At 34.0% G+C, this 11,983-nt stretch overlaps 1 protein-coding gene across 1 annotated transcript; it reads right to left on the bottom strand.

Annotated features, from left to right (window-relative positions):
• Positions 1-1,163: 1,163 nt before the first annotated feature.
• LOC120088349 (beta-galactosidase 10) lies at positions 1,164-11,042 on the bottom strand. The gene is made up of 19 exons (XM_039045573.1): positions 10,684-11,042; positions 10,509-10,604; positions 10,320-10,432; positions 10,175-10,241; positions 9,897-9,989; positions 9,552-9,695; positions 8,776-8,864; positions 8,171-8,276; positions 7,975-8,062; positions 7,777-7,895; positions 6,328-6,492; positions 6,031-6,239; positions 5,435-5,541; positions 3,616-3,725; positions 2,998-3,105; positions 2,470-2,580; positions 2,089-2,300; positions 1,687-2,017; positions 1,164-1,601 (listed from the first exon to the last, which is right to left on the bottom strand). The coding sequence occupies exons 1-19, from the start codon at positions 10,846-10,848 to the stop codon at positions 1,491-1,493; spliced, it is 2,544 nt and encodes an 847-aa protein (XP_038901501.1). The 5' UTR covers positions 10,849-11,042; the 3' UTR covers positions 1,164-1,490.
• Between the last annotated feature and the right edge of the window lie 941 nt (positions 11,043-11,983).

Below are 11,983 nucleotides of genomic sequence, written 5' to 3'. Positions count from 1 at the left end.
ATATCATTTTGAATTATATACTTATATTTGGTTTATCAATAACAATATCGTTGATATTTTTCTCTCTAAATTATATATGGGTCAACTGATATACAAAATATGAATATATACATTATACAATTGATATACCAAATTAAATATAACAAGTCATCAAAATCATATCAAAATTTGAAAATAAACAAATTAACTTATATGATTTATGTTTGGTATGCAGTTGATACATCAAAATCAAATAATTTTTTTTTAATATATTAAAAGAGAAAAAAAAAAACTAATGTCAAACCTAAATCGAATTGATTGAATACAAACAACTTCTACTACCAAACACAAGATACATATATACTAAAAATAAAATATATCACTTAAATGATATAACAAATATAAAGTTATCATATATATTTGTTGATCTACAAACAAGGTAATATTAGAATAATAAAAAGTGGATTTTCAAAAATAAAATAATAAGGAAAACTATTTACAAAATAGTAAAATTTAATCTTTTTTTTAGAGATTGATAAAATTCTATAAATATCTATCAGTAATAGAAATTAATAAAAGTCTATCATTAATATTATATGATAAACGCTGATAGAAATCTATCAATATCTATCAGTATTTTTTTTCTATTTCTTTAAATAGTTTGATATTTTTTTTATCTATGAAATTTTTTCTAATAAAAAAACAAAAACGAATTACTTTAGGAGGCCTTTGGCTTTTGCCAGATCTAGACCATGGTATTTGATTCATCAAATACAGCACCAGCCGATCTGAACAACATATACGAATCCCCTCAACACTTTCTTCATTACTAACGGCTATAGTTGGTTGCTATTCATTAACTTACATTCATAATCTGTAACATCACATGCTCTCACTGTCAGCTTGTTCATGAACATTTAAAAGTCTTGCAAAATTAAGAAAATTATTGCAAGTTTGTAAATACCCTTATAATATTATTGCTAGGTATGCAAATACACTTATATTTTTATGACTTATTATATTTATCTTTATGGTTATTTATTAAGGAAAAACTTAAATGCAGCATCCAATAAGAAAATGTGTCACATGAACTTCTATTCCTTTATTTTTCTTTTTCTAAAAAAGAGAGCATGTGATTGGATGCACCTATCGTTGCTCTTTTGATAAACTCAATCACAGTAGCATTGTTCAAGGGAAAGGCCATCATTTTATTTTTATTTTTATTTTTTAAAAATGTTTGCAACTCATACTTAAGCCCGTACAAGCTCAAACGTTAAATATTACACACCTCTCAACTCTCATATTTCCTTACAAAACCCACTTCAGTATAACAATAAAGATTTGACCCAAAAACATTAATAGACCTTGATATTTCTAGTACAAGGACCAAGACAAGCAGCATCTTTTCTCATATTTCATAAACATGGTTAGAAAAACCAATGGAAGCAACACATGGATAACACTCTTTCATAAGATTTTGTATTCAGAATGAATGAATGTGTCGTTTCTTACTAGCTGCACATTGCTTCAACTGCTAATTTCTTCGTCACACTTGGACACAAACCCTTGTTGAATCCCTCTTCTCCTAGCTCAATTCTACACTCGTTTCTATTAAGACACACCTGCAGAAGCCAAACATCTTAATTAATACAATGTTACTACCGAAGAGATAAGAACACTGCATAAGAGAATAAAGTAAACCATTACCTTCTCAACCAGGGATATAGAATTGGGATCATGACAGTCACCTATACTATAGGATCCACAACTTCCCTGTGGAGTTCCAAAGCTTGCAAATTTAATTGTAGCTATTCGAGCATTGTCGGGGCACTTCAAATGGACTGTTGCTTTGCTCTTTCTCTCTACATTTTCAGCTTCAGACCACGACTCAATCGAAGGATGCCCTTCTCCAAGATGGGCACATATACCTGAGACCTTGCGTTTAGATAATCTAATTTTTGTTGGATCTCCACCTTTCTCTTCAAAAATGACCAGAATATTTCCAGATGGCTTGAACCAAGATCTTGGAACATGATACCTACAAAGTCAGGTTAGACGGACTTTAACACTATAATAATTCAAACAAGGGGATTTTTATGTGTGACATACCACCGTTGGGTTGGTTCTCCGCATCCGGTTAAGCATTTGTCTGGTCTAAATTTGCCCCTGTAGTCGCACTTCTGAATGCACAAATCATGAATAGAGCTTTTCCTTGGCCAATATCTTCCTATTTCTTCCCCATTTAACCATGCCAGGCCTTTACCCATATGAACCATATCCAGCCCAATGGGTTCATTTCCAGATGGAGCGTCCAGAATAACCTGCAAAATTGATTATAATGTAATCTGTTTTACAAACAGAACGAAAAGAAAAGGAATAGATCCTTTTTTCCACCAAAAAGTTTATACCACTAATCCAACACCACCTAACATAGATAACAACAGAACATTTTCTCACGGCAAAATGTATGATCACAAGTCAAATACATACCTTGTACCAAGTTAAAGGTTGTTGCTTTGGGGGTTCCCTGGATGATAACCATTTGACATTTTTAATCCCATCTGGCTTGTAAATACCGAGGTGTTCACCTTGCAACCCAATCTAAAAATTGCAGAAGTTATAATACTGGAGGCATATCATGACCACTGTGATAATGATTGTTTTGTTCCCCCAAGTCCCTTCAAAAACTTTCAGGCCCTCTTAATGTTTCCAGGTGTGAACTATAGTTTTTTTTTAAAAAAAGAATATAACATCTTAAATATGAAAAGCTCGTTAATCTGGTGCATGAGAAGTAGGGAAGTTGGTAAATTAACGTAGGTTGAATAAAATGTATTGTTCAAACCATCATTTCCAAGTTATACATTCGAAGATTCCTGAAAAGAAAGGTTATGCCCCCTGTACTTTCAAAAGGTAGCCTAATGCCTTAAGCAGATGAGTTATGCTCCTTATGCCTTAAGCACCTAATATTTAGGAAGAATATTTTGTTGACTCGTGCGTGAGAGAGAAAGAGAGAGCTACCTTGTAGGACCAAGCATGAGAAGACAAGTCCACTGGGCCACTGTTAAACCCCTCAATAACAACTTTTGTAAGTCCAGCTCCGACCCACTCATAAAATGGTCCTGCATTCTGCAATATAGGAAAAAAAAAACAATAAGATATCAAAAGCAAAAAGTAGCCCTAGATAGTTCAAAAGAGGTAAGTCAATCGTTTCAGGGTTAGTGCAACTTTGATAACTATTTACATTATTAGCATGATTCCGCAAGGCATATAATTGTTATATAAGGATGCTCCCATTGCTGATAGCAGCCTGACATCAGTACAAGAAGTGCCCCAACTGCCCTGAATTTTATACTGGGATTTTTCTTTCACAATCAAAAAGAAAATCTATCATGCAGACAAGCCTTTGCTTTGATAAAGGAGAAAACTACAAAAAGGCTTCAAAAGATGGCTACAGAAACAGAAACCCCAAAAGGAGACGTGTAACTTAGCCAAAGACATCATCTCCCCCATGAGCTAAACATCAAGATTTCACTTGATTGCTTCATCTACTTAAAGTAGAGTATGATTTTCAATTAAAAAATATGTACCGTATGGTTTGAGACAATACAAAAGCACAAAATTCAAGGAGTAACTCACTTGTAGACCAACAGTCATGCTTAGTAGAGCAATTTCATTTTTTCCTGCCTTGAGAGAAATGGTTTGCTTAAATTTGAATGTTATATCTGATCCATTCCCAGTTGCACTAACTGTACACAGTAGTTGAAATATATTAAATGGTGCATCCAAAATGTTTTATGGGAAACTTTAGAATGATCCACTGCATAATCTATGCTATACATGAAAAAATAGCTTATGAGAAGAAATACATGAAAAATATTAACTTAAGTAATTTCGTGTCAATGTGTCATTATTGAACAAATAACTAATTTCCTTGAGATAAAAGAACAATAAATTAACAAAGTACTATTTCTAATATGTCAGGTACCTAGGTAATTAGTACGGGGTTAGGGATATAAGAGTAATTAGAGAGGAAGTTAGTTACTAAGTGTGGTTATAAATAGTGGGATGCTAAGTGTGAGAAGGGGGCATTAGTTGAGCAATCAAGGGCTTGAGTTGGTATGCTCAAGAGAGGGCTTTCCAAGTACCATAAACTTGGATTATCTTGTATTTCCTTCTATAATTCTCGATAAACTCGGATCTTGATTCATGTTTGGAAGTATTCTAACATAATATCTTTTTAATTCTAGAGAGTTGGTTCAACACTTGGAGCGAGTACATCCAATATCGGCTGAGGCTGGGAGGGAGGGTGGTGTGACTTGGCTCCCTTATCATTCTGGAGCATTTTCTTTCACTAGTGTCTAAGAGTCCTTGCGGCATAGGCATCCGATGGTGCCTTGGTCTAGCTTCCTTTGATTTAGAGGTAACATTCCCAAACACTTATTCACTATCTAGATTGTTGTTTGGAATTGGTTACATAGCTGGTGACCTAATAACCCTAGTGTTTGTGTTCTTTGCCCTGGTGGAGTTGAGTCTCGAGACCATTGATTCTTTGATTACTCTTCTAGTCAAGCTATTTGGGGGATGTTCTCTTAAGCTTGATTGGATTTGTCATTTTAGTACAGACAATCCATTGCGGCGTAAGGTTTGGAGAGTAACCTGGTGTGTTAATTTATCATATTTAGAGTAATCTTTGTGTCCATAGGATACTTTGCAACCATCCCAGGTGGTTAGCCAGATTGTGCAATCTGACATTTTTCTCTGTTCCTTTTAAGTGGTTTGGTGCTTCTATTAGATTCGTGTTGGCTCTTCTTCATGGAACCTATTTCCTTGATTTGTGTGAGTTTTTCGTCTACGTTAAGTTTTTTTTTTTTTTTTTTTTTTTTGTCCTTGTTTCTTTATCTCTTCTGGTTGTCTTTAGATTGTGTCTTGACCTTAGGCTGTAAGGTCCATTTATCTATAATGCAATTCAATACCTTTGGGGGAAAGCTACAAATCTTTCAACTAAATAACATGTGTTTTGTAAGAAACAATATCATTAATGTATTGCCTCAGAAATAAAAATCATTAATGTATAAAATTAACAAAAGGAGTAATCGATTAAATAACATGCAAATTATAACTTAAGTTTTTAACTATATGACAAAAGATTAACGGTCATATCACGCACGTTTTCAACTATGATAAAAAAGAAATGAAGAGAAACGACGTCGAAAAAGAATGCATATGTCCTCTTAGAGCTTGTTTCTATATAAACCATATTAAGAAGGCAATGACTAATCAACCCAGACATCTAAATCTACTTACAAGGATTTGTTAGTCAAAATAATGAAAGAAGGCAAAGAATGGAATTCAAAAAGATGAAATTGACTATAGATCGAAATTAGTCAACTTGCACCAGTATGCGAGTAATTGGATATGAAGTTAAAGACATGATATTCAATACATAATTAAGCACCTTGCAGTTTCTTGTTGATAAAAGCATGAAGAGCATGGCCCTTTGATTCGACCAGAAGAACTGGTTGACTTCCCTTGAGAAACTTTTCATTTTCATTTACAAAAATGCTGCCAGTAAGGTAAATTATCAGTGATTGACACAACCTCCCATGTTTGTGCAAGCATACTTTACTCTGATGAATTATGATCCAAAAATTCATAAGACCACAAATAACATGCATTAGAACGAAGATACAGAAAGGTTACCTATCATCTAAAAGTAGGCAACTCGAAGGACTGACAAAAGAAAAAAAGGCAACTACAAAATTTTTACATCAATTAAAAAAAAAGCCTAAAAGTATAGCCCAGCTTCCTTCCTTCAGTCCTTGAAAGTATAAAAGATAATAGAAAACTTGATTAAAAAAATACTTAGGTAGTTGTCTGAAAAAATGCAAGCAATGATGATGAATGACAAATACTAAATCGAGTAAATACTTTGCTCTTCCTGTTATCATCTTATTCCATTTTCCTATGATAGCGATTCTATAAACCTAAGGCTACCACATTCTTTTAGAACTTTAGATATAATTTTAGTTCTCTCTTCAAAGAAAGACAAACCTGGTCGTATACCACAGGTAATCTGTTGTATCTTTTGTGGTATTGAGGTGGTCAACCAGTCCATTCTGAACAAAGTCAGCTTTACCCCAAATTCCAGCTTGCTCTACGAAGACTTCCCATTTGGGGGATTTCAAGTCTTTATTTGTTACATCCACTGAAGGATGAAGGTCTTCGGGAACCATTTCAACCATAGCTGTTTGGGACCTAATCTGTAGGAAGTGTTAGGTCTAGATCGAATTGAAAGTACATGGAACGGAAGCTAACACTTGGAGGATCATTTTCTGAAACAGTACTTACCACTGCCGTGTTAAAGACTACATTCTTGCAGTCAGGCAGAATACTAACTGACCAAGCAGGTAAATGATATGAAATATTTCGGAACTGGACAGTCTTGTCGTCTTTTTCATCTATGTTAGCAATAAAGGCGGCACAAGCTCCAGACGAATCGGTGTAGACATCGGCCTACAGTTTACCAGTAAAATATTGAATGGGATTTTCCAAACAGCTTGATAAAAAAATAATAATGAAAATAAATCAATAAATAGCCTGGTCAATCAACTTTACTGCCAATGTTAAAGGGTTAGTAAGATAATGTACGAGAACTCATTTATTCATCCAAAATATTTGCTAGTGTCTCAACCAAATAACCAAAGGGATCAATGCAATATTTTAATAAGACTTTAGCCTTTAGATATCACAAAATCAAAAGGACGACTCAGGCGGAAAACATGGGAAATATTTGAATACATAATGTCTCGAAGTTTCTGGAAGGATATTTGGGCGGGAACTCTGCTTTGTCTGATTCTTTTCTGGATTTGTTCAGTATTCCCATGAAACAAGAGGGTAAGGTTGAGAACTGTTGGAATTCCAATGGCAATGATTGGGATTTAAACTTCCGGAGGGGGTTGTTTGATTTGGAGATTCCAAGTTGGAGCAATTTGGTGGGTCTGTTTGATGCTATCTGGCTAGGGGACGGGAAGGAAGAAGCCGTTTGGACCATAGAGAACTCTGGTTTCTTCACTTCAAAATACTATCTGGAAGATTTTTGTTCCAAAAAAGGCGATTTTTCTTTGGCTGAAGAATTCCTTGATCATTTGTTTATTTACGATCCTTTTGCCACTTCGGCCTGTCAGTGAGGAATTCAATTTCTCCTTTTGATTCCCGAACAGAATCTATAATTGGTTTTTAGAGATCCTTGGAGGTTGGAACCACTAAAACAGCGGAAAGGTTTTATGGGCAGCCACAGCAGTCAGAGCACTTTGGAACTTGTGGCTCGAAAGAAATAGCAGTATTTTTTAGGATAGGCTGTCTTCTTATGCTTCTTTTTGTAGCAAGACTCAATTCATAGCTTCTTGGTGGTGCTCTAAAATAGTAAATTCTTTGTAATTACAGCTTGTCCATGATCCAAATGAACTAGAAAGCTTTCTTAGAGCTGTTTTGGTTGTTTTCTGAGGGAGGGGGTTCTCTTTCAAACCTTGCCTTTAGGCCGTGTTATGCATAATACACACATCTTGTTCCTTATCAACAATATAAAATAAAAATAAATAAATAAAATTAAGTAATTTTGTTTAGCTTAACTTTTGAGTTTGAAGATGCATCGTCTCCCAGCATTTGTACATCTGATCTCTTTGACTTAGATTATTTCTTATTCAGTACAGATAGTAGTCCATTGATCAATTTAAACATTTAATAAAATATTAACTGAAAAATGGAAATAAGCACCACGCACCATTGAAAGAACATTACCTCTAGAGAGGGACCTAACGAGATATATGTTGGCTCACTGTTAAGCAAAACACGCTCAGTCAACTTTATAGCCCTATGAAGTTCCTTCAGGTGTCCCCACTTTGGAAGCCTAGGTAAGCCTATAATTGTTCGAGAAACCAAGTAAGTCATGATGCACTACCTGGTGTCAACAAATCAAAAGTAGAAAAAACAGCTTACCATATTCATCAATAGGTGCATCGTAGTCATAACTTGTGGTAATAAATGGCCCACCAGCGGTACGACCAAAATTTGTTCCACCATGATACTAAAGAACAAGAATATTATTCTGTAAGATTTGGTTAAATCACTAGAATGACAATGGAAAAAGAACATAGTTTAATAAATAAATAATAATGAAGAACAAGTCTATTACCATGTAGTAGTTTTGTAGACTACCACCTTTTTGGAAAAAGCGAGCAACTGAGAAAGCAATATCCTCTGGAGGCCTATGAGGATCCCTTGCTCCAAATGTTTTAAACCTGGAAAATGCGGAAACTGCTGATACCATAACTCTATTACTAAAGCACAGAGCAGAAAGCGCAATGTGTGAATTTCTTCTGTTTCAGTTGTGTGAGGGGAGATCATACAGAAAAAGACATTAAATAAATTTTTGAGACAAATATTTCAGAAGCTTCCATATCATATTTTATCTCAAACAACTTTGATCGTTAAAATAGTAATAATAATAAAACTACAAATAGAAGATAAATCCAAATACATCTGTGGAATCTAGAGTTTGTTTTATAAGAAAGAAGCATTTAGTATGGTTTACTTTAACAGTTTAATTATTCTAAATTTTTTAAATTGTAAATGCGAAAATTTCACGTGCATATATTTTAATACTTTCAGGTTATATTAAGAAGAATTAATTATCCAAGGTAGAATGTATTATAGTAAAGAAGTATATAATAAGAAAAAACGCTTAGTCAAGAATAAAATACAGACAACTAAATGATCAAGTGATAAAAATATTCTTACCATCCAGGCCAATTCTCAGTCCAGATCTTAGGCTTGTTTGGAGAATTAGGTGTGAATTGGTCACAGTAGAATGAATTGCAAGTATTAATCTGGAAGGGAGAAGAAAAACTATTCATCGTGATACAGAGAAATATTGTTAATCTCAATTATTCAAATGTTACTAGTTTAAAGCATAAAGATGATTGCAATCTCAAGTATCAGGAACATTGTTATTATAGGAAGTTATAAACCTCATGTACTGCCCATTCTGCTGTATACTGTGTCATGCCAAAGTTCAGCCAGAACAGAACAAGAAAATGTCATACAATCCTGTACTTACAAATAGTAAGTACTCACGCTAATGTACAAAACATAACTGGAATTCCATTGGGATGTGACAACTATAGTGCTATCAAAAAACACATGTAATATGAAACACTGTGTACTAAACCGGAAATATTAAAGAATGGCAAGATGAACACAAGTTATAAACCTCATCTTAGATGGTTGAGCTTATTGGTTTTAACTTTTGGAATGTGGAAAATAATAGCTTGCCCTTATTATAAATATGTACAAGTTTGTAGATCAGAAGATCCTATGTGCAAGCTCGCATAAAGTTATTTTCCTCCCTATTACTAGTTGGGCATTGTAAAAATTTTCAAACCCACAAGTGAAGGAGCGTTAAAGTAGTGATATAAGATTAAATTTATCATAACTCATCCGCTTAAGCCTTTAGATTAAATGGTGAATTACCCAATTAAATATACAAAAGGAGTTATATAGAAAGGGATTCTCACCACAGGGTCAGGAGCGTCATATTGTTGACACATTATCCATGGAACACCTATATTCTGAGAAACAGCCATTTGAGCTGCCCACATAGCATATGGCTTCCCACCTTCTCCATAAACTCTTTCTATATCCCCATACTCGTTTTCTACCTACATGAGAAATATATACATCATAAAAAGTCAGCACATAATGTCTCTTAGCTTGAGGGGTTTTACACTATACTTGTAAACATTTTTCGTTATAATAAAGTCTTCACATTCTATCAGAAAGCACGGGCATTAGAGTAGAAGATGTGGAAAAGGAACCAAAAACCTGATCTATCTATGGCTAGAATAACGATAAATGCTTGCCTGAGACAAGATGATAGGACCCCCCTGCGAAGCAAATAGCTTCTCCTTTTTCATTAGGTTCACTATGTATGTAGTAAACTTCTGCATATAATACTGAACTCCCGCATAGTCACAACGAGCCACAATGACATAGGAACAATAATCAAATGAAGCACGTTAAAAAAACAGAATAAATGGAAAATAAGGTCAAAAGAGTATGTTGATACATTGGAATAGTGATGGAAGTTTAAAGAAAAAAACAACAATAATAATAAATAATAAAAATTGCGTTTACATACCTTGAAAGATGCATTGTCAGTTCGAAATACAGTATTAGGAATGTAATGCAGCCAAACAGGCACTCCACTGCAAAGAACAAAGCTATGTGTAAAATAGAATTTGTTGAAGGTTAAGGTTACAAGATGGGGTTAAGTAAAAGTTTACCCAAAGTTCCATTCGGCTGCAACAAAGGGACCAATGCGCAAAATTAGATACAATCCGGCCTGGTGAACGATGTTAACGAACTTGACGAGATCAAATCGGCCATCAAAATGATACTGAGGAAGAAGAAGAAGAAGAGAGGAGTTAGTAATGGAAGAAATGAGGTAAAGGGTAGAATGATTTTGGGGTTACATTGTCAGGGGAGAGTTCATGGCCATTCCAGAAGACATAAGTCTCAATAACATCGACACCTCCTTCCTTGGCGTTTTGAACAAGGCTTGGCCACATCTGAGAGAAAGGAATAGGAATAAGAAAGAAGAAGAAGAATAGAGAGTAAGTAATTAATCGAGGGAGTGTTATAACTCACTCCAGGGACGCTGCGAGGATAGTGGATGGAGGCGGAGATGAGGAGCTTGCGGTGGCCGTCGATGATGAGGGAGCGGCGGTCGTAGGTGACATTGGCCGCCAAACACAGGGGAAGGAGAAGGCATAATGATGATACAAGGAAGGAGAGCTTCATTGCATTGCGCATTGCCCCCTAAACTTCTCTGTTCACTCACGACTCAGAAATGAAGAACGGGTTGTGGTATTGTATTGTATTTATGGTAAAGCAGAGCAAAGCTGTAGGCAAACAACACACACATGTGCTGCTGCGGTGACGGTGGGAGTGACACTCTGCTCACCACCTGCCTTCTCTTTCCCGAATAATATTCACAAATATTACTACCTCATCAACATCAACGTCCAAATATCCAAACTCTTTTCCTTTTTTCAATAAATGCTACTTCTTAACCTTTTTGACTCCTCTTCTCTATCATTTCAAACTAATAATCTTATTAATTAAAACTCTACTTTTGGACTCTCAATATACTTGGATTATTGGATTATTTATTTTTTTCTTTTTCTTCTTTTTTATTATGATAATCTGAAAAGATTGATCAACCCAACCCAACCTATTCGATTTAGGTTGGGTTATAAATTCTTTTGGATTGGATTAGATTCAAATAAATGAAAATTTTATAGGTTGGGTTGGTTCATGAATCACTTAAAATAACCCAAATCAATCCGAACTAATCCGAACTTATTATTAACTTTATAATATTTTTTTTCTCATGTACAATTAGATATATATATATTTATTTTAGTTTTTTTAAAAATTTTTCAGTTTTTTGAATAATTTATTCTTCAACAACTCTTAAAAATAAATTTTTTTTTGTACTTTAAAAAAAGTTTATACATTGTATAAATTGAAATTGAGTTGTTAATCTTAGTTCATATATGAAAATAGTTAAATCGAATTTTTACATATAAACATTTTACTTCATTTTATAAAAAAAAATTAAATAAATGACCCGAATAATCCGAACCAACTCAATCCAAACATTTCATGGTTGGGTTGGGTTGAGTTCATTTTTTTAATTAGGGTTATTTGGGTTGAAAAAATTTATAACCGTTGGGTCTAAAAAGTCTTTCAACCCAACCCGACCCACGAACACCCCTACTTGTTATTAATTGAAAATATTTAAATTTGTGTATAATATATACAAATAATTAAAATTTTATAAAATTCAAATATTAAAATCTAAGATATTTATTACAAACTTCATAAAAACATCATGAAAATATATGAGTCATAATCTTCAAAGTTATAATATATATAAAAAAAA

This window comes from Benincasa hispida, chromosome 10 (assembly GCF_009727055.1).
Source record: "Benincasa hispida cultivar B227 chromosome 10, ASM972705v1, whole genome shotgun sequence".
In the NCBI taxonomy this organism is placed as follows: Eukaryota; Viridiplantae; Streptophyta; class Magnoliopsida; order Cucurbitales; family Cucurbitaceae; genus Benincasa; species Benincasa hispida.
The sequence above is the reverse complement of the archived record's forward strand: the minus strand, read 5'-3'. Positions and strand labels throughout refer to the sequence as shown.